General features: G+C 39.5%; 1 protein-coding gene across 1 annotated transcript in view; it reads right to left on the bottom strand.

Annotated features, from left to right (window-relative positions):
• The window catches only part of GADL1 (glutamate decarboxylase like 1), a gene marked incomplete at its 5' end in the record, with an annotated part of 134763 nt that overhangs the window by 69230 nt on the left and 41757 nt on the right, over nucleotides 1-23776 (bottom strand). Inside the window, 3 exons of the mRNA XM_079795485.1 lie at nucleotides 14535-14616; nucleotides 14907-14971; nucleotides 19914-20030. Coding sequence (XP_079651611.1) covers nucleotides 14535-14616; nucleotides 14907-14971; nucleotides 19914-20030 — 264 coding nt within the window. The remainder of the gene's footprint in view (nucleotides 1-14534; nucleotides 14617-14906; nucleotides 14972-19913; nucleotides 20031-23776) is intronic.

Here is a 23776-nt window from a genome sequence, read left to right as displayed (position 1 = left end):
TTAAGTGAATGGGGCCCTATAACTTTTAAGAATTGGAATATAAACCCTATTAGAATAACTAACCCTGTAATGCTTGCTGTTGCTATCTCACAGGCACGAAACAATCTTTTCCTTGTTATGCATAAATCCCTGATCCTCACTAGCTCTTAAGAAAAGCCATGTATTTCATTGCATTTCACTACAACTCTGGCAAGTTGGGTATTGAAATTGCACAAAGATTCTGACAGCACTCTAAATGAATGCATCGGTATTTCTGTAACTGGATGTCGAGGGTTTAATCTGCACTATGGTGCTGTCTAAAACTGGTAATAAAACAGAGGAATAATATGTCAAGATAAGGTCCAAAGGATGTATAACAGTGACACGTGCTGCCCATGACAAGGGCATAATGAAATGTACTGGGAAGAGAGTAGCCTTATAAAAAAAAGAAGCTATGAGCTTCTTTCTGATTACTCCTGGAGCTAGAGATGTGGGAGATGCGATCCATGTGCCTGCTGTTTTAGTTTCTGCACCAGCTTTAAACCTCAGCAATCTCCTGGTAGTTGTCACAGCTGAAGATGGCAGATGTTTACTGCAGACACAAATTAGGCTCACAAGGACCCCTTACTTCTCATTCACAGAGATTGTCACATTACACCACTCTCCTACCCCATCCCCCTGGTCCCAGTTTATTGGACCAGAGGTGGAGAAGACGAGGAATTTGGAATTAACACTGAAGGATAATAATTTAGCTTGTGCTGGTCACTTGCACAAAGATGTAAATATCACACTGCAAAGTGCCCTATTTTACCCCACACATACCTAAAAACAAATACAATTATATCATTTTGGATGTACCAAGATGACACTTCACTTTTCTGTAACAAAAATTTCTGATTTGGAGCTACATTTATTTCTAATGCAAAAATCTAATCTGGTCATTTCTAGAAAAAAACTCACATTGAGTGGTCTTGCAGATCATTCAGAAATCAATCATATTTCCTGACAGTTTTCTTCCTCTTGCTCTTCATTTAACATTATCGGGGCATTCACAAATGCCACTGAGGAGAATTGCCAGATAAAATACAAAACATCCCATTACATTTGAATTACATAACCATTTATAAAACAAAAATTTTAGTACATCCTACCCAATATTTGGGATATACTAAAATATTATATATTGCTTATCAGAAATTCGAATTTAACTGAGCATCCTTTATTTTTATTTGTTAAATATGCCATCCCTCTGCTGAAGTTTGGGCGTGAACATCTGCTTCTCCAGGGTGTTCACTGCTATCCTTGTGCTGACCACCTGCGTCATCCTTAGCTCATCTCTGAATGGTCTTTACCTCTCCCTGCTCACACCTGAAGACCTGCCACAGACTCTGGTTGACATGTCATATGAATCATGCTTCTTGTTGCCCCTATTCCCAGGCTGTCTTGTGTCTTCTTTTTCAGTCACGTTTGGATGATCTTCCTGCCAGCCACTCTGAAGCCTGCAGGAAAACTGGAGGCTATCTCAGAAACGCCGATGCCTAGACATAACTCCCCTGCCAATTATTTAATTTTTGATTTACCATGATAACATGAGAGGTAGGGGACGAGAGAGTCTTCCCAACTCTCTTGAGTTTCACCAAAACTTGAACCAAAAGACAAGGAAAACCTATATGACCTACACTTACAGGGAAGTTCTATTCTTTCTTGACCCCCCCTGGGTGTGCATATTCATATTTTAAAAAAATATATTTTTATTGATTTCAGAGAAGAAGGGAGAGCGAGAGAAAAACACCAATGATGATAATCACTGATTGGCTGCCTCCTGCACGCCCCCTACTGGGGATCGAGCCCACAACCTGGCATGTACCCTGACTGGGAATCAAACCATGACTTCCTGGTTCAACCACTGAGCCACCGTGGCTGGGCCACATTCAAATTTAACACTTCATTCCTCCTCAAACACTTTCTCCCCTCCCCAATTCTACTGACAGTTTCCTTGGAAAAAAAGCAAAATAAAAATGGATTCTGGATGATAAGATATCCTCTCAAAAGTCACTTTTGTGTTTAAAAGGAAAAAATTTGTTACTCTTGATCCCTGGTTTCATTCTGTTCATTATCTGACTACAGTTAAACAAACCAGAATGTCATAATATATCTTAAGTACTTGGCAGGTTAAAATAACTTAAATAAATCACTCTTGGCTCAAAACACTAAATCTAAACTGTTATTATAGATTAACTAGTAGCCCGTTTGCACAAAGATTCGTGCAATAGACCTTCATTCACCTGGCTGCCTGCACCAGTTTTCTGCCGGCACCAGGGACCCAGGCCTTGGCTGTGGCCACCGCCTTCTGCCTTTTTCAGGGTCGGGGCTTGGCCCCGGGCGGTGGCCTTGGGCTCAGCGGCACCCAACATCCTTGCTAAGGATTGCAGGAGCCGACCCCCAGTGGTTTCCTGCGATCCATGCAGGCTGCCCACTGGTGCCCAAGGCCGGGAAAGCCTCCGCCCCAGGCTTTCCTGGCCTTGGGCTCGCCGCACCCAACGTCCCTGCTACCTATCACAGAAGCCGACCCCCAGTGGTTTCCTGCGATCAGTGCAGCTCCTCGCTGGTGCCCAAGGCCCGGAAAGCCCCGGCCCCTTGGACCCCCGGGAGCGGCGGGAGGGGCGGGATGGGCATGGCCACGCCCCCCCAGGTGGCCGATCGACCCTCGGAACCCCCGTGAGCGGCGGGAGGGGCAGGATGGGCCCGGCCACGCCCCCACAGGTGGCCGATCGCCCCCCCCCCCCCAACCCCTGGGAGGGGCAGGAGGGGCCGGCCACGCCCCCACAGGTGGCCGTCGCCCCCCGGGACCCCCAGGAGGGGCGGCATGGGCAGGGCCACGCCCCTCCGGGGTGCCCATCACCCCAGGCACCCCGGGTGCAGCAGCATGGGTCCGGCCACGCCCCCCCCGGGGTGCCCATCACCCCAGGCACCCCTGGGAGCGGAGGCATGGGCCTGGCCACTGGGCACCACCATCTTGATCTTCTCAATGGTGGATATGCCACCCGGAGTCCCGCCCCCAGCCTCCTGCCGGCCCAATCGTGGGCATAGCGGAGGTGCGGTCAATTTGCATGTTTCTCTATTATAAGGTAAGATTATATTTCATTATTAGATGTTGCTACTTTTTATTTTACCTAATTTAAAAATTAAATGCTATCATATGTATGTATGTGTAAGAAAAAGCCCCACAATATTGTGTATATATATATATATATATATATATATATATATATATATGTATATAGTTCAGTAGTATCTACAGTTTCAGGCATCTACTGGTGGTCTTGTAATGTATCCCCATGGAAATGGGGAGACTATACTGTATTTCCATTTTTTTCTTCTTTCAGATTCTGTGTTTTTATTGATTTTTTTAGTGAGAGGAAAGGAGAGGGATAGAGAGATAGAGAGAAACATCATCAATTGATTGGCTGCCTCCTGCATGCCCCCCCTGGGGATGGAGCCCGAGGGCATGTGACCTATGGGGAATTGAACCTTGACCTCCTGGTTCCTGGTTTGATGCTCACCCACTGAGCCACACCCAGCCAGGCTTCCTTTCAGTTTCTAAAAGAAGCTTTTTAGTCACTGACAGCAATCAGCAAGAGTAATTTGCAAACCCTGCCCTTTATTAAAATTCACTGTTACTTTCAGAGTTAGAGCACATTCTTACAGAACAAAATATAAAGAAAGCAGGAGACAAAGAATAGCATTTAAATAAATTTAATAAAGATATCAATTGGAAAGTAAATGCAAGAAGCAATTCCTAAGAAGATAAGATAAACATAATCAAGAAAAATAGAAAAATATTTTTAAATTAACATTTTAGGTAAAGATATAAGATAAAAATGAGACAAAAACAATAAAGGGATGGTATATATTCTTCTAATATATTTGAAAGTCTCAATCAAATATATTAAATATTTGAGAAATTAAGTGATCAAAACTGACTCAAGGAAATGCTTAGTAGTTTAAAAATGATAGAAAAAAATGAACAGTTGATTATGGAATTACCTCCTCCAAAATTTCTGAGCAAGAGTTTTATGATTGATTTTTCTGGGCATTTCTAAAAACTGATGATCTTTATGCTATAGTAATTACAACATAGTGAAAAAGATCTTTTAAAACTGGCACTCAAAATACAATCCAATCACAATAAAACATACCACACACACACACACACACACACACACACACACACATACACACACATGCAGGTGGATGTGCACATACACAGAGTAGTTCAATCACATACATACAGAGGCAAAAATCTAAATAACAAATCCATCAACACATTAAAGCAATTTGTTGCAATAAAATGAGGCTAATCAGTAATGTAGAAAATCTATTAACACATTTAACTTCATTCAAGAAGTAAAATGATTATATAATAAAACAAATATGTTAAAATTCAATACTCATTCCTAGATAATTTCTCAAGAGGATTTATAAAGAATGTGTATCATAAGGCAACTTTAATAAACTCACAAAGAAGACAGAAGTGCCTTTTATTTACTACAAGCCCAGTGCATGGATTTATGCACCGGTGGGGTCCCTCAGCCTGGCCTGCAGGGATTGGGCCAAAACCAGCTCTCTGACATCCCCTGAGGGGTCCTGGATTACGAAAGGGCAGTTCTCGGGTGATGCACCCTGGAATTGGGCTCCCTCCTCTCTGCATCACCCGAGAACTGCAGCTGCCAAGTCATTGCAGCTGAGCAGCTCCTGTGTTGAGCGTCTGACCCCTGGTGGTCAGTGCGTGTCATAGCTACTGGCTGGATGGTTGAATGGTCGGCTGGTCACTTATACTTTTATATATATACTAGAGGCCTGATGCACGAAATTCGTGCAAGGGTCTCAGCCTTCGTGGCCCCGGCGGCCCTGGGCCCCTGCCCACTGGTCATTCCAGAAGGTCGTTCTGGAAGATTATTCCGAAAGGTCATTCCACTGTCCAGTCTAATCAGCATTTTAGCTCTTTATTATATAGGATAGATTATTATGGAATATATTTTTGGAAATTCTATCAGGGTATTATATTTGCAAATGATATGAAGCTGAGATATTAGCAAGAAAACAAAATTATAGTTATATATTGATATGATTATGTATTTAGAAAATGCAAGAGAATAACTTTAAATCTCTCAAGACTTATACAAAATCCAGTAAATAACTTTACTTCAGGTTTCAAAGTATTCCTAAAGGTAATTTTCAAATAAAATATTCAGTAAGCCATTAAAAAATTGTAAGGCTACATAGGAATCACAAACACAAAAAATAACAGGAGAGATAAAAGCTGATCTTAAAAATGTCAACAGGAGCTTAAAGACTCAGGTATTATTAAAGTGGAAAGACATGATAAAGTAAGAACAGAAGAGAGGCAGTTAACATCCGATTAGACACAGCTAAACAGAGAATTAGTGAATTTCAAAATAGGTCATGAAAAATATCCACAATGAAGGAAAGACATACAAATAAAGTAAGAGAGACAAAATAGTGAGTAGCTTTAATATACATTTAACTGGACTGCCATAAAAAAGAAAGGATGCAGAGTCAGTAATTGAACGATAGTTTTTAAAACTTGTGAAACATAACAATTCACAGATTCAAGAAGCCCAATGAAGTCAACATAAGGTAAATTAAACAAAATCCATAAGGAAAGTCTGAAAATCTTAAAAGAAGTCACATAAATGTCATTTTACCATCAAAGGAATGAGTTAAATAGCTAATTTTCTAACGCAACACCAACAGCCTCACCCCCTAAAATTATAAATGTTCTGAAAGAAAATTACTCACAGAATTTTGTCCCCAGAAAACTATAAAATAAAAAGATTTTTAAAGAAGCAAAGTTTAACAGCATTTGCCACTTTTTGATTCCCTATGAAATTCCTAAATATGGCCTTTAAGAAGAAGAAAAACTATACTGGATGAAACCTCAGGGATATAGCAAGCAATAAAGATATGTACACAAAAATATTCACAGAAAAATTTTGTGAAAGCCCAAAGTTGAAATAACCCATCAACATACGTGGATACACAAATTGTGATGTACTCATAGAATAGCATGCAACAGTGGGAATTGGATTGTGCCACAACATAAATGAATCTTACGGACATATGGTAAGTTGGAGCAACAACAACAAAGCCAAATGGAAAAAATGCAGTGTATGATTCCATTTATACAAATTTCAAACAGGCGAAAGTAAATTATATGATTTGAGGATATATAACTGCAAAGCAAAACTAAGAAGAAAAGCAAGAAAATCAGTAACAGGAAAGAGCATAAAAGCAATTTCTGGTTTCCTGCTCATTGGTTTACTCTGGGCGGCAATTACCTGATTATTCTTATTATGATAGTACATCAATATTTTCACTTAAATTTTATGCATAAAATTTATGTTTTTCCTATCCTATCTAATAAAAGAGAAACATGCAAATTGACCATACCTCCGCTACACCCACAAGCCACGCCCACCAGCCAATCAGGAGCGAGTATTCAAATTAACCCAACCAAGATGGCGGTTAATTTGCATATTTAGGCACAGAGCGAAGACTGAAGACAGCATAGAAGGAAGCCAAGTGCTGCAGAAGGGAGCGAAGCTGCGGAGAAGCAAGAAAGTGGGGCGGCGGAGACGGGAGGGAAGCTGGCAGGGCGGGAGAGAAGGGAGGGAAGCAGGCAGGGTGGGGGAGAAGGGAGGGAAGCATGCCAGGCGGCGGTGACCGCCACAGGAAGCCCTATTGCAGGAATCTTCCTGCAATGGGCCTCTAGTGTTTCATAATAATCAATTGGGGGGGGGGGGGGGAGGAATGACCAATATCTTCCAAACTCCCAAATAGCCTTAAGAATAAACTACCAGAGAAGAGATGGAGCTCCTTGGGCAGTTAAATAAAACTCCTTAGACTATGATTTACCATCAGCATCATGAGGGCCTAAAGGCAGCAGGTATGTTCGCTGTGAGAATGTAAGTGCAGATGTGTTTGCTGCATAAGATATATGCACCTTCAATATGAAAAATATGGTAACTATTGTACAATTTTCATTTTTCTATTCAGTCCACAATTAACTTCTTTATTATATGCTAATAACAATTTCTGTACAAATTAGAGTTTAAGTACAACTATTAAAAGTCTATAGAAAATAAATATATATTTACCACCTCTGAATTATCTACAAAATTGGAATACTACTCTCATTCACATAGATTTGTATTGACATGTTGAGTTGCTGTGGAAGAAAAACCCAGAAAAAAATTGACTTCTTGAAACTTTTTGGCCTTAAAACAACAAAGCTAGAAAGTGTAATTAGGAGTGTTAGGTATGTTTTAAAATATCTTTCTTGGAAAACAACAAAAATGACCACTAGCATTGTGCAAAGGCAAACACATGGAATATTTATTCCAAGAAGTTAAAAGGGTGTCAAGTGTCATAACAGAAAGTAGAAATGGAAGAGAAAGCCTTGTTGCAGTGAGTTAATCCTATATACCTAGTAATAAAAGCCTAATACGCTAAGTGTCCGGTTATCTGGTTGTCTGTTCAACCAATCAAAGTGTAATATGCTAATGATATACTAAGACTGCTCAACCGCTCGCTATGACATGCACTGACTACCAAGGGGCAGACCGTTGACTGGTCGACCAGTCGCTATCATGTGCACTGACCACCAGGGGGCAGACACTCCGACTGGTAGGTTAGCTTGCTGCTGGGGTCCAGCCAAATGGGACTGAGCAAGAAGGGCCAGACACACCCTGGAGCCCTCCCGCGGTCCCTCCCTGGCTGGCCAACCTCCTGCGTCCCTCCCTGGCCCCAATTGTGCACCAGTGGGGTCCCTTGGCCTGGCCTGTGCCCTCTCGCAATCCGGGACCCCTTGGGGGATGTCGGAGAGCCTGTTTCAGCCTGATCCCACAGGCCAGGCTGAGGGACCACAATGGTGCCTGAATTCATGCACCGGGCCTCTAGTAGTAAAATAAAAGGCAAAATAAAAAAAAAAGGCAGATGCCTGGAATCCATTAAAAATGCTAAAATATTTTGGCCTACCCACTGAAGCAGGTGTAGCATGCTAATTATGGCATGAATTTTTCCATTAGCTTCATTCCAGGTTTCTTTTTATGCCCTTACCCTTATGTTTCTCATTTTTCTTAGATTTTTAACTTATATAATTTTCCCATTATTTTGAGGCCCTTTTCAGTTTTGTTACAAGAGAGGAGAGAAAATATTCAATCTGTAAATAGAATCCTATTTTTCAACTGCTAGTTTTTATCAAATTGGGGATGACAAAAGGACACAAAGGTAGTGTCTCATACTTTTTTTTTCCTTTTTTGGTTATTTCTTAGAAAATCTGAAGTCTTCTGTGATGATTGGCAGAGAAGCAAAGGTTGGGGTGAGTCCCATACTGAAATGGGATGGTTGCCATAAAGATTGAATTCTTTACCTGGAAAAATATCAGAGGGATTCACACACTCTCAGGGTTCTCCAGAAATAGATAGGAAGAAGATATTAAATCAAAACTGGGCAACATTCCAACTCATCTAAGTCAAACTGATGAAATAAATGTAGCTTAATCAGTAGGACCAGGTGGCAGCCACACAGAGGTTTGAAGGAACTTAGGGATGAAATTAGGAAACCACTGGCCAAAATGCTGCATCTAATAATATAAGCAGCCACAGCCAGTAAGCATTCTGTTTATTAGAAGAGGTCAAGAGAGGACTCAGGGAACCTTAGAAAAGCAAGTATCTCTTCCACTTGTCCAGTCTCCAATAAAGAACAGCATCATTAGACATTAAAACAAAAAATAACTCCCTAGAGGAAGGATAATACGGTTTCTGAAAAAGGAAAGCATGAGTCACTGATTTATTATTGGTCTCTGAGGCACGAAGATAAAAGGCCAAATGTTGGCACAGTTTAAAGGATTTTTTAAAAAAGTGCCAACATGAAATGGGAGATGTGAGGAGGCAATGGGTATATCTAACCATATGGATGAGACAAACAATTTCTACACCCCGTCAAAAAATTTTGTTACCTATTAGCGGGAAAGGATACTCTTTGAGACTTGGAAGAGATTAGGTCTCAAATAAAATGGAACTACTACATCAGCTGCAGGTAAAGAATTTAAAACACATTATCATTTGATGGTATTGGAAAAAGATACAAAGATCATTTCAGGAGACATTTTTATTGAGCATTAGTTGAGTGTTGGGCTCTGTTCTAAGTAGGTGGGACTATAGCAATAAGACCCCTTCTGCCCTCCAGTAGTGCACGGCCTAATATATAGATGATTATAAGAACCATGGACTAAGTCCTACATTGGGACTTGTGTCCATTTATGCCAAGATGGCAACTGTTAATTGAAATCAAGTAGTATAATAACTATTATGCAAAATAACACACCCCTTGGAGCAAGGATCTAAACCAAAGTACAAATCCCCTGTTAAATTTAATAACAATGGCAGTAACAATAAACACTAAACCCCATTTTTATTATTTTGTTTGGTGGAAAAAGGCATAATGTATTTTGAACATGTGTAACTCCAACATTAATTATTGTATCTCTTTACCTCATTGAGAAGGAAAGCAGACCTAATAGGGGTGTTTGTTACGAGCAATAATACCATGTGGGTTTTCAAAAATGTAATGCATGCATATAAACATGCATATGCACACATTTCCAAAAATCTCATGAAAATAAAATTAACTTTTGTTTATTATGATTTTAAAAACAGGAATTAAAAAAGAAAAGGACTATTTACTAACCATGAACTCGATCAGTTCTGCCAGGTTTATGCAATTCTCAACCTTGCTGAAAAGTCTAAAAAGAATTTTCTCAGCTCAAGCAAGAGCATTCAAGATACAGAGAATAATTTTGGCAGCATCAAGCACCGAAGATTGATGTCCCTTCTACAAGTCAAATGCTTCTTCTTTCTAATCAGTTTTAAACGCATACCTTCCCCCTATTTTTTGCTACATTAGTTAGGAAGCTGTCGTTCTAAAGACATTTATAATGTACGTGCATAGGGAGAGTATGAGTGTTCTCTGGCATGAAAGAAAAACAATGTTTTGATGATCAGATTGTTCGGTATTTTCAAACCATCTAATGGCGCTTCTATAGGAACCCCAAGAGGAAAAACAAGAGCTAAAAGAGAAATCCGAACAAAAGCCGATAGTTCTAGTTTCTCTGATACATCTCTTTCCTCTTCCTTCTTTTTTGCTTGCACAATTTTTAAAAACGGCATATAATAATTGTCATTTACAATATCAAGTATCATTCTAAGTCGGCTGAGAGATAGAAAGCACATTTTTCAGGGGTGGTATTCCAAGGAAATTTCTCTGCCTTCTACTGGGGGACCACATTGGGAGATGGTATTCATCTCCCTTTTCTTCTTTCCTCTTTGCACTGCAGTGCCCACACCTAGTATTGAATGAATTTCCTACTCTTCTTCCCACTGCTCCTTCTCCTATAGAAAAACTGGGATTACATTCTGAGCCTTCTCTAGAATGGTACAAATGACTTGCCTATTAAATCAACAGAGCTAAATACCCATGTGATGTCAAAGGGATCCCTGTAATTCATTCTCTCTCTCTCTCTCTCTCTCTCTCTCTCTCTCTCTCTCTCTCTCTCTCTCTCTCTCTCTCTCTCTTTCACACACACACACTCTGCTAGTGAAAAGTTAAGCCATTCCTAGGAGGAAATTCAGGAAACAAGTATAAAACAGTATCACGAAAGATGATCAAAGCTTTCCTACTTCCAGGAGTTTATTCCAAGGAAAGAATAAAGGCTGTGCAAGTAGTTAGCCTCAAAGATGGCAGTCAAATCCATAATAGCCAAAAATTAAAATAATCGAATTGGTCAATAATAAGGGGGTGGTCAAGTTAACTATATCATATCAAAACAATAGAATATTATGCAGATATTAAAAATGTATACAATGCACATTGACATGGAACAATGCTCAATTTTGTTCAATAGAAAAAGCATGTTAAAAGCAAAATATGTTATAATATTTTTAGATTATAATATTTTTAGATTAGGTAGGTGTACATGTATATATGCATAAGTAAATACATAAAATGCCATTTTCTTCATCTTTCTCCATATATAAATTTTCTGATTTGCCTAAAATATACATACATTACTACTGAAATAAACCTATAAAAATGGACATAATATTAAAATTCACAGTATCAACAGTCTTTCTTTAAAAAAGTCCCTTAAATTGCCTGCAGCTGATAGGTTAAACAGGGAGTCCCTGTGAATTAATACTGGATGATAATGGTAGGTACAAATGGAGAGGTACCAATGGAGAGGAATAATCTGTACTCAACAAGTCACCTGATTAGCATATTTCATGTCCTCTGTGAGGTTTTGTAAAACTAAAAGTCCTCCTAATAAACACTAAAAATCAAGAAGCCAATATTGAGATTTTTCTGCACCCATGCAACTGATTTTAAGGATATTTTATTTCAGATGAAAACATCAAAATTGTCATTGATCCAAAATTGCCTTATAAATCCAGCATCTACATCTGAAGTCAACCTGTTTAAAAATCACAGATTTTTTTTTCAAAATCCCTGATTCCGCCCCCGCCCCCCCATGATGCTGAGGTTTAGCGATAGTACTCTTCCAGAGCAACAGCTCAGCTTTGTTTCTGAAGCAGCCTTGTTCCTAATGCAGGAAATTAAAAACGCAAACACCCCAAGCTAGTCAATCAGGAAAGCAGCATTGTGAATGTTAGGGCTTTGAGGATACAAATTAGGGAATTAGCTTTTTCCTTAACAGAAGTATATTCACTAAGTAATTTGCTTTCTTTAACTGGAGTTATCCCCTTCCATTAACTGGAGAAATAAGTCCAAATTAAAATCACTGTTCATCAATTACGGCTGGAGGCATGCTCATGCCTGTGGAAGGGACCAGGCAATAAAGCTCATCCACTATAATTTTAATCACTGTTTAATCAGAGCTCTCAACAGGAATAATTTGGGGTGGAGGAGAAATTGGAAACTCTCAGTTATTGTTGGCATAAAGGCAGATATTGCTGAGGACTTTTGATTTATTTACTCATTAAAATTTTCAGCAAATTTTAATTTTTTTCCTGTTCAATGAAAACACGCTATGCACTGGAAAGAGAGTGGTGAATATAATGACGTAGTTCCTATTACATTCTAGGCGTAGGGAAAGTTAATACATGAGAAGTCATAATTACAAATCATGGTGAGTACTTCATAGGAAGGGAATAGGGTCGGAGAAAGAATAATGGGGAGATGCCAGTTTACCTTGTGGAGCCCTGGAACCCTTAAGAAGGGACATTTAAGCTTTTGACTTATCAAAATAGTAATCAAGGAATTAAATGGGTATATTTTGTTCACTGTTTCCTCTATGGGATTATACGCTCTTTGACTATGGGAGATGTGTCCGTTTTATAAGCTCAGAATTAGCACAGTGCCTGGCCTACATAGGAAATCAGTTAGTGTTGGTAGAATAAATGAATATGAAAGAGAACAACAGAGGCAGAAAATAGGTACAAAAGAGAAAGAAAACTGCAGACACAAAACTTTGCAAGCTGATTGTCATATCTCATATTTCATGGCTCAGCTCTCTATTCCAGTTCATTTAAAATGGTCTTTCATCCAAAAAAGGCAACTTTTGAAAGTGCTCAATTCTTTATACAATAAATGCAATTTTTCTAACCTCTTAAATCTTGCCAAGTGAGTAGACATGGATATTATTGCTTTTATTGAGATTCAGGAATGAATTCTTTAAAAAAAACAACACAGTACAATGTAACCTCTGTTATAGGGTTACATGACCCAGAAAATTTTAAATTGCTTCAAGTACATAAATGTAAATAAACTCTTATCTAAATCACTCAATTATCATTCAACAAGAAAAATGTATAAAAGCTAGAAAAGTATTTAAAAGAGTAGTCATAAAATCTTTGGTCTAAAACAAGCATGTCAAACTCAAAGACTAACACGGGCCAAATAAATGAGGCATGGGGCCCATGAGTTTGACATGCTTGGTCTAAAATTTCCACCCCTGGAAGCAGCACACCAACAGGTAAGACAGTTTTTGTCTTATATCTAGACCAAAGGAAAACCTGGGTTTACTCCTAAACTCTTAAATCATGTCTTACATATATAACTATGGAAAAGTTGAGTATGTTATTTTTTTAAATGTTTTTATTGATTTTTAGAGAGAGAGGAAGGGAAGGGGATAGATAGAAACATCTATGAGAAACATCACTGATTGGCTGCCTCCTGCACGGCCCCTACCCAGGATCAAGCCTGCAACCCACGTATGTGCCCTGACTGGGAACCTCTTGGTTCATGGGTTGACGCTCAACCACTGAGCCACACCAGCTGGGCAAGTTGAGTATGTTTTTTTTTGTTCATACATAATATAATAATCTTAAACTACCTTTCAGTTATAACATGCAGTCATCACTCTACAATTTAAAAACTTAAATGAAAAACAGTTCGATGGAATTGAAGACAGTCCAGGGTAACCAGTCTAATAAAACATTAAGGAACGGATTCATGTTCCCAAGAGTGTCTCTATCTACAGATACGGAAGCTGCTCTTAGTTTCCCATGGACGTTCTGTTTGCGCATCTCAAACCACAAAGGGCGCTGACATACACATGCCACAGTTTTTCCCTTTAAAGAGAGGTGTAACTATCCACACAGGCAAGACAAAGTTTCACATTTTAAATATGGTTTCCATTTGAAATCCAATTCCTTACAAAGAGAACATGACTTTAGCATTGGCAAAGGGAGTCCCCTAGGAAAAAATGTAAACAGATGGCTGAGAAAGATCACCCACATGCTGCACACAGATCTTGAGGAGGCATTTCTAAGAATGAAGTGGCACTTCCCAGCCTGGGCCACTGCCCACCAGGATCCTTATTTAACCCACAGAAAACAGCGTTTATACCTCCAGCCAAGAAGAACCTCAGCAACTCTTTGCCCACTTCCCTCCCAGTAATCCAGACTAGTTTTCAACTCTCCCCAAGATTCCAAAAGAAGCTAAGTACCAACCGCTCGAGACAGATAATCCTCTAATAAATCAGTGTTCGATGATCAGCCCTGAACTAACATCTTCCCATCGAAACGGGCTGTTAAGCCCCAGCTACGCATATTAAGCATTCAATTTAATGTATGACACACATCTGTTCCACTTTCTCAGCGAGCAGAAGTTTCAAGATAACTTAAATCCCAGACTTAATCAAGGAGAAAAAAAATTCTTGGCAGTGTTTAAAACTGATTTTTAAAATATAATCCAAATGAGAGCGAGAGAGACCATTTCGCTGTAACTAATGAGATTACATAATACCTAAATCAAATCTGTAAAATTACCTGAGCAGAAGCACTGCCTCTTTCAACTGAGTCTATTTATCTTTCCTTTTGTTGCGCCAACCTTTACCAAAGACCTTTATCTAGAGCTGGCCCAAAGCACCAAAATAAAAGCAAAAATAAATCTTCTGCAAACCCCGTAATTTAACCCCTCAGTGCCCAGAGGCCAGAAGAGAAAAAACTCACAGATTTGTCCTTTACAAGGAGAGCACAGCACTGAATTCCCGCCATCAGCATCTTGTGGGGGTTCCAGGCCACAGAATCAGCTCTGTTATGGAAAACAAAGACAAGGACAAGGTGGGGGGGCCCCATTAGTTTCTGCTGGAGGAAAGAATTCTACCATCAGCAGCACACACATTCAGCACTCAGACCCAAGGTAGGGCTCAACAGGATTCCTTGTTTAAGTAGTCTAGGGAATTTGGAGTTTGGGGATTTTTTTCTTTAATTAAAGCAATTACTTTGTTTCTGTCTGTTTTCAGAATGTCACATAAGTGGGCAAAATCCAAAGAGATTCCCATGCCCCGATCAAAGGCGCTGTGTGTGGGGCGCGGCATTTACCTGTGGATGCCCTGCAGAAGCCGGCGGTGCTTCCTTGACATCAAAGCTGAGCCACCCCAAGAAGCCTGTTGAGAAAGGTGTATAACCAAAACCAATGTTATTTCAGTGTTATCTGTTCACCAGCCAACTGTCCCAGAAAACCCCGAGGGACAACCTCAACCTGCTTTGCTACTTGGCATTAAGTCCGAGTTAACCAACTTGTACTCCAAGAAAGATTGATTACTGCCTCTACCGAGGCAATCAGAGCCTCATCAGGACAGAGGGCTCCCTATGGACGCTTAGGATGTACATTCACACATCTTATAAAGAAATTGGTATAGTAACCTGGTGAGCTGTGTGGGAATCCAAAAGGTTTAAAAGACACAGTCTATACCTTCTCGAATCTTAGCATCTAAAATAGACAATAACCTTACCACACCAAGATTCTATCATACACAAGGTGCCAATGCTGATAACGAGTCAGGGACTAAGGCCTGGCATTCTATCGAGTAAATGTGGCACGCGCTTAACAAGGTGGATAGAAGGGAATATAGGAATTCATAGCCAACTAACTTCAGCTAGGAGGAAATGGATCCTATTATTGAAAAATTAGATCTTTTCAGCCAAATAGCTTGCAGATATATTTACAAGTCAAAAACGTGAGAGAAAGGAAAAACCTGGGATTTAAGGAAGTTATTCATTGAAGAGGTAAACATGAGCAAAGGAGCGGGGAACTAAGGATAAGGAGATGAAAGAGAATCCCATAGTCAATAAGTCTCGAAAGGAGGGAGGAAGAATCAATGTGAGGAATAAGAAAGTCAGTTTGGTTCCTGAAATTGAGCAAACTTCTGAGTTTCATTTGTAGGGCAGTGAAGGGCGATTGCAGCGAGGAAACAGGAGGGGACTGTCTTGGGCTATGTTGAATGCTCTCCAAGGCTATTTCCACTGCACAACATTGCACTGGGAATGGAATTATTATCACTTCAAATTTTAATAGAAAAAAACTAAGGTTCAGAAGTGGTAGGTAGACTGCCCAAGGTCTCACAGGTAATAAAAAACAGATCTGGGAGCCAGAGCGCGTTCTCTTTTCACAATAGCATCATAACTAGGGAAGGTGACCAGTTTGCCAAATGGTAGAGTGCAGCATGGATAACTGAGGGTGATGGAAGTATTATAGGCAGGAGGTGAGTTTAGGAACCATCCTATTTTAGGCTACAGAATTTAAAAAGATGATGAATACCCAGTATCATGTGGAAAGAAGTGTGGAAAGGTTCTGTGTACCATAGATGTGGAAGGTGACAGAAATGAGACATCTCCATGATCCTCAGACTATCGCAAACGTTGAGCCCGTTGGTGAACCATAAAGCATGGCTTTAAATCCCACTTATGAACAGCTCTCTCATTTAGGGCTGGAATGCAATGACTGTGTCACCTAAGGTGCATGATTTAAGAAGGCACACACTCTCAGCATTGGGCTCTTGCCTGGCCCTCAGAGTGAATCCCTTCTTAACTTGAGTCCTAGGAACCTTATTTGTGTCACCTTAATTCCAGCCCTGTTTGCATGGACTAGTGTCTCCAATAACCCCACAGGGTTCCCAAAGGTTTGTGAACTGAAGGTGGTATGCATGCAAATCCCAAAGATTCCCAGATACAGTACCGATGACTTGGGTTGACCCCCTTCTTGCTGCACTCTTCCCCATGGGCTTTCCTGATGGACCATGTCTGATTAAGGCTGAGATACAGGGGCAACTGCCTTCAGCATCGAAGAAAACTTTATCCTGGCCTACTAATTGAGGATCCCCAATTTAGATCTTGAGATCTTTACTTTCACAAACATTAAGATGACTTACCTATTATGTTGTCTCACTTCCATTACACACGCCTAAACACTGAGTTGCCTACTTTTTTTCTCAATCCTTTTATCCTCAACTTCATTGAGAACCTACTAGTGACAATTATGAGAAGGATTAATAGTAAGACTCAGACACACCCATTTACCCTCTTAATCTTTCCACCTGCCTCCCCTACGACACTTGCACTCCTTTGTGTCTCCTACACTACCTTCTGCTTCGTCTCCTTCCCCCAAAGGTAAACAATGTTCTCCCAATCCTAGTGAGTTGGATTGAAGTTTTCAAGTCACATGCATTCTTTCTAGGTGTGGTGCACTGGTTTACAGAATGGTCAGGAGGGTAAGGAACAACTCATCCATAAACTTATTCTTCAAAAAAAAGCTGGAAGGAGAAAAACCACACCCCTAATGTTATGCCCTACTTCTGTTTGCTTAATGTTGTAAATTCTAACTCCAAAACTTGCAAAAACAACAAACAAATCACCTACATGATGAAGGAGCTTGGTTTTCTATCTCAATAAGGACCATCATTTATTGAGCTATTACTATATGTTAGGCACCACAGTTAGCATTTTACTTGCATGTTTTCTTTAATTACTTAGGTAATAAGTGAACAGTAGGCCAATCCTGAAAGGAAGGTAGGTGGAGGCAGGGGTAGAATGGAGACCCAACAGCGTGTAACGCCCGTGATGTTAAATATAATGTTTACTACCCTGCTGGGACTTGGAATGAAGAGTGGGTGGGAGATTCAGGAAGCTTTGCTGGGGGTGTGAGGCTTTGCAGCAGCCACAGCCTCTGTTTCAGAGAAGAGCTGGGCCAGCCCTGACATCCTGGCCTCCCACCCACAGGCAGAGGCTAGAATAATAATCTGGTTTTACGGAAGAATAGAACTGGAGGCAAAAAATGTCCACAAGAATAGGTTTTTATTATTCAGTTGTTAAAAACTGCATTGTAATTAACCAAATTTAAGACACTATCAAATGTTAGAGTCATCATTTTTGGTTACCACTGATAAAGAAAAGAATGATATCAACATATCAATTCCAGACATGTGAAAAATGTAAAAAAAAATATTTCTCAGAATTAATAAATTTTAGTATATATGCAGGGCAACTCTTTTTGTTTGTTGTTGTTGTTGTTGTTTTGAAAAAAAACCGGAAGAATATCAGAATTTCATTTTTTTTAAAAAAAGAAAGTAAATATCAGTTTTTAGTAATTTAAAGTATCTTTAAAATACTCTTTAGAAAATTTCCAACAGGTCAAAGTAATTAAGGCAACTTTGTTAATTTTTTATTTTTAAAATGAATAAACTCTGCATGGTATAAAAAGGTAGAACAACTACATGCTTCTGTATGAAACTTTACCAACAGATTCAATGTCTGCAATATTAAAGAACGCGTGAACACTGCCTCTATGTTTGAGCTAATTTCTATAATAGGTCAGACAAACTGTTGTCAAATTTAATCTAGTGCTACAGGCATTCATTACATGCAAAAAGAATAATTTGTGTGGCTTACATATTTCCTTTTAAGAAGTGTTTCCTTCCAAAATTCAACCTTTCATTTTTAGAAAACCTAGAGAGTTTTTATTCATACTTATAAATCACAGTTCTCTCTAAGCCCCATAAATCTCTTAATATCATTTCCAATTTAGAAACTGCTGTAGTTACTGTTTTATATAAACTATATAATCCATATTTGATGTTTTTTATGAGAGTAGAATTTTCAAGTATACATGCTAATGTATTTTTTTCCCATCCTTTCCACAGTTACAGAAGTACTTACTTCATATTATCTTTTAGGACATAATGTATTATTATGCTTCTAAGTCTATAAAAATCAATAGGATGTAAGTTGAAATGTAAACAGATACAAGTATTACAATTCCACTTAAAGAAGTCACAAATAACCTACCTGAAATATTGCCATTGGCATGCTAATAGAGCCTATAACTCTAGTGGGATTATGTTACTGCTGCCTTTACCATACATTAGCATGCATCTAATGAAAGCCTTGAGTTGCTGAAAAATCTCTCCCCATCATATCATAGATGCTTTACTTTGAAAGCATAAAACCATCCAAAGTATAAAATTCTGTGTAGGTATAGCCTCCCAATGCTCAGCTACCTTTCTTTCAACGAGTCAAAAATATTGTTCTTTCTTTTTTTTTTCTGATAAGGAAGCTATGAGCCACTCATTTACCGGAGGAAGGCGCCCTAAAGTTTCATCAGCATGTTCAAGTCCCTTCTATTGGGATGAATCAAAGTAAATAACGTCCGATTTCTCTCTCTCTCTCTCTCTTTCTCTCTCTCTCTCTCTCTCTCTCTCTCTCTCCCTCTCTCCCTCCCTCCCTCTCTCCCTCCCTCTCTCTCTCTCTCTCTCTCTCTCTCTCTCTCTCTCTCTCTCTCTCACACACACACACACACACACACACACACACACACAAAAGAAAACACTCAACAAGCATTTATAACTGCCTGAATTCAACCTTTTAACTTTAGATAAGTATAATTTTAAGAATGACCTTTAATTAAGGAAAAAATTATTATAACTCCAAGACTTACAAACTTAATTAGAAAAAAAGGCCAATCCTTTAAGTGAAAAAGTTATGAAAAATGTGAAGTTATCCCAGTCCCTCTCAAATAATTATCTATAACAGATCTAGATAAAACCTGCTTTAATTAGAGCATGAAATTACGTAGTGCAGCTTGTTACATTTTCTGGCTGATTGGTATCATATAATTTTAAAGCTAGAAGATTCTTTACTGACTACACCAGCCATTTCCCTCTTTACAAATGAAGACGCCAAAGCCCAGAGGGCTGAGGTCACAGTGACAAAGGAGGCCGATTCAAATCCAAAGTCTCTTGACTGGATAGTCCAGAGTGTGTCCCTTCAGCATGCTGCCTCAATGACAGTAGATTCAAGGGACCAAAGAAAAGGGTTCATGGGAGAAGAGGGAATAAAATGGAATCCAGACAACCGAAACAAATTTCACATCAAGTCTTAGCCTATCCTTCTTTATACCTTAGAAAAAAAGACCTATCTATTTCCTCCAGTTAGAAATGTAAATAAAAGTAGTTGGGGACCTCACATCTAGTGTCTGAGAAAATGAAAGATTTCCCACCAAAGCTGCAAAAAGACTAGGAAGCTAAGCAGATGTGTACATACAGATGAACTTACATCCACGTGAAGCCAGAGGCCATGCCTCTCGCAGACATCAGCTATTCCATCCAGCGGATCAAAGGCGCCCAACACCGTTGTACCCGAGGTGGCACAGACAAGAAATGGTGCTGCTCCCTGTGAAAAGGACCCACACATGAGAACTGTCACCAGCACCTCTAAGTCTATCCTGTAAAAGGCTGGTACATTATAAAGGTTCTAATATATCCAGAAACGTATTTGGTTCTTGGAGATGATCACCGATTCAGTGACTGTTTCTAAGCTTTTTCACTATATCGTTTTGTATTATAAATAGATTAAGGAAACAGAAAATGCTACAATAGTAGTCCTTTGTCCCAATCCCAACTCCATATTTTTAGTTTCCTTTTCTTTTTATAGCCTTTTCTGTTCATTGCTTTCCTAGATAGAAAGTAAATAACCTCATCCCCATTGGCACACTGGCATTATGTAAGATTCCTCACTCCTTGCGGAGATCCGCTGGGCCTCCAGAATGCCAGTGTTGTTACCCTTCTCCAAAATCAAAAGGACCGTTTGGAAGACAAACAGTCAGCTCCAGGGACAGAGCCCGCAGGCCTGTGGGCTTGTCTCCTTGTGAAGTATGAGCAGTTACAAAACAGAGAGTGTGCTCAGGTACAAACTTGGCAAGGTAACCTCACTGGGATCCACTCTCCAAGACAGGTGCTGCCCCAGAGAAGTCTGTTAGAATGTGCTATAAGAGAGAAGTTGCATAGCTTCTACGTTGATTATTCCTCCTCATCTAGCTGATGGCTGCATCTTTGCGGAGTGAACAGGTGCCCGAAGGAAATGGAGAGAAAGGGAGGATGTGGGACACATGCAGAGATGAGTGGTAATTCCAGCCAAGCTAGCCAGCACCTTGGCCCCATAAGGGAGTTCATGGCAACTAGGTAGAGGATAGATAGTCCGTGGGGTTGTTTCTCATAGATGATCCCAGCATGTCAGCAGAGATATGTTACTGGCTGTGGAAGTGCCTTAGAGGGAAAACTTTCAGACAGAGGTGGGGGGAGGGGGAGGAAGGAGAAGCCTACTATTCTAGCACCTGAGGAGTAAGTGACAAGAACATTTATTGCCCACTGAGTTCATTCTTACCTCCATTTTGGATGAAATTATTTTTTTTCCCCTTAGTTTTATTGTCAAGTGCAGGCAGTTCTTACAAAGTAAGTTTACGTCCCATTTTATTGTTGGGGGTTCTGAACCAGACTCACTCCAATCTAGCTGACCATTGACAGAAATATCATTTCTCAATGGAAAGGGGGGCAGAGCAAGGGCACTTAATCCACATCTCAAAATTGAGACGCATAAGATCAAAGTGACGGTACACAATGAACCCATTTGCCGTTTAGGCAGAAGGTTGTGACACTTGTAACCTAGTCCATCCACCCAAACTTCTCAGAGTGGGACCAGGAGGTGACAGAGTCCCTGGGGAACCCGCGCTTTGAGAATTCCTCCCTGCACTCATCTACCAACAGATCATATACCTTTATCATGGCAGAGACCTCAAGGAAATGGGACCAGGTTTATATCAATCATTAAAAGCAATAGAAAAAGTAATTTACTAAAACCATTTATGGCATCTTTAATGGTTGAGCTTTGCCTCATAAACTATATGACATCCTGACAGTGGTGAGAAAACACCTATGCAAGCTATCATAGCGTTTTAATGACTTTTTCTCACCTTTTTAATAATCTAGCTATAAATATCAGTCCCTGAAATTAAACTTTTGCCATCTGGGTTTAACCTTCCAGATTTTTCCTTTCACACATCTCATGCGATTAATAAGAAAATTCAGTGGAAACAGAATTGATGGTGTGCTGACCATATCTTGTGTTCTCTAAGAAATTTTGTCAGTTCAAAAGTTATATGCAAAAATACTCCCAAATATTCAGTGGTTACACTATTTTATCTCTTCATAAGCACTTCAGAGCCTCGGATGCCTCTGTGGTTTTCCGCATCAAGTAAAGGTCACTGCTCAACAGATTTGTAATGGATTGTGGCTGGCCAGGGAATTGAAGCCCAACAGAAAAGAAGTGGATGCACAATTTCCTACATCTGAAACAATCCGAGTTAAAAGCTTGAAACAGAACAACTAGGTCTGAAGCTATTGAGAAAAATAACCTAGTCATCGGGTATTATTATCTCAGAATGGATGGGAGGTTTGCCCTTGGTGGATCCAGGCCCCAGTTTTAGCTGACTTGAAGGAAAACAGAGGAGACATACTGACTCTCACACCATTGCCCTACTTTAAAATGTGCCGAAAGCAATTTTTACTTTTGAGAAACTTCTCTTTTCAAGGTTCTCACCTTAAGATTAGGTCAGTTTCACGCACTTTAATTGTTAAAGCAAAGCAAAATTTACACAGTGAAAATAATAATGATTGCAGTGGGATAAAACCCATCGAATATACTACTAGAAAATGAGTTCTTAATGATACTTAATGATTTGACTATCTTAGGGGATGCTAGGCAACTAACTCACTATTCTGAAAATTAGCAAATAATGGGAAAGAAGAAAATGTGGATCCTGCCTTATCTGTGAAAACTGTTTCCTTAGGGAAACCAAATAGGGATGAAGGAACATTTTTCCTTATGGTAGTGTGCCTGCCAATAAACGGAGGAGGAGCAAGAGAATAAATTAGAACATCAGCTACTGAAACAATGGGTCTAGACAAGGATCATCAATGGCAGGAAATCCATGAGGTGAGAGGCGGATGCAGAGCTCTCTAACAGGTGGGCTGACAATACCGGAACCCACCAATCAATGTTACCACAGAAAGAGACAAGAGATGCCTCCTCATGGAAGGACAAAATTTACCCATGAATAATTCCCGGCAACATTTCCAATCTGAATCTCACTGAGTCTCAAGATCTAACTGTCAAATTACAAGAAATATAGAGAACAGATGGGTGGTGCAGAGGAGGGGAGCACTTAGAGTCTCAAATGTGTGATGCAGTCTACAAAATTCATAATGTGGAAAACTACCACACTAACAGATGTAGTTTCTTCAACAGATCAATTGTAAGAGTAAAAAAAAGGAGGAGGGGGATCTAGAAGAGATTTATAGCCTAGAAGAGATTTATATGATGAATCAATCAAATGCAACACATAGGCCTTTTATGAATCCTTATTGAAACAAACCAACTATTTTTAAATGGGAATGGGAGAAATTTTAAGATAGAGTGGATATTTGATGATATTAAGAAATTATTCCTTGTAATGGTATTACTTTTTTCTTTTTTAATATATATATATATATATATATATATATATATATATATATATATATATATATATATTTTATTGATTTCAGAGAGGAAGGGAGAGGGAGCAAGAGATAGAAACTTCAATGATGAAAGAGAATCATTGATTGGCTGCCTCCTGTACGTTCCCCACTGGGGATGGAGCCCACAACCTGGGCATGTGCCTTTGACCAGAAACGAACTCAGGACCCTTCAGTCCGCAGGCCAATGCTCTATCCACTGAGCCAAATCAACCAGGGCTGGCATTACTTTTTTTTTTTTAAAGAGGACATATCTCTTATAGATATATTGAAATGTTTAAAAAGCAAATGATATGATGTGTGGGATTTTCTTCAAACTAATCACATGTGATGGGACGGAACTGGGCATAGATAACACAAAATGGAGCATGAGCTAATGATTGTTGAAACTGAATAATGGGTATATGCATGCTCATTATATTAGTTTTGTACTTATTTATTTGAAATTTTCCATAATAAAAGTTCAAAATTCAAAAAAGATAGGAAGAAAGGAAAGAAAGGAGTGGAGGGGTCAGGGAAGGAGGGAGGGAGTCAGAAAAGGAGGCGGGGAGGGAGGGAAGAAGGAAA

Source organism: Cnephaeus nilssonii (assembly GCF_951640355.1).
Source record: "Cnephaeus nilssonii genome assembly, chromosome: 17".
NCBI lineage: Eukaryota > Metazoa > Chordata > Mammalia > Chiroptera > Vespertilionidae > Cnephaeus > Cnephaeus nilssonii.
The sequence above is the reverse complement of the archived record's forward strand: the minus strand, read 5'-3'. Positions and strand labels throughout refer to the sequence as shown.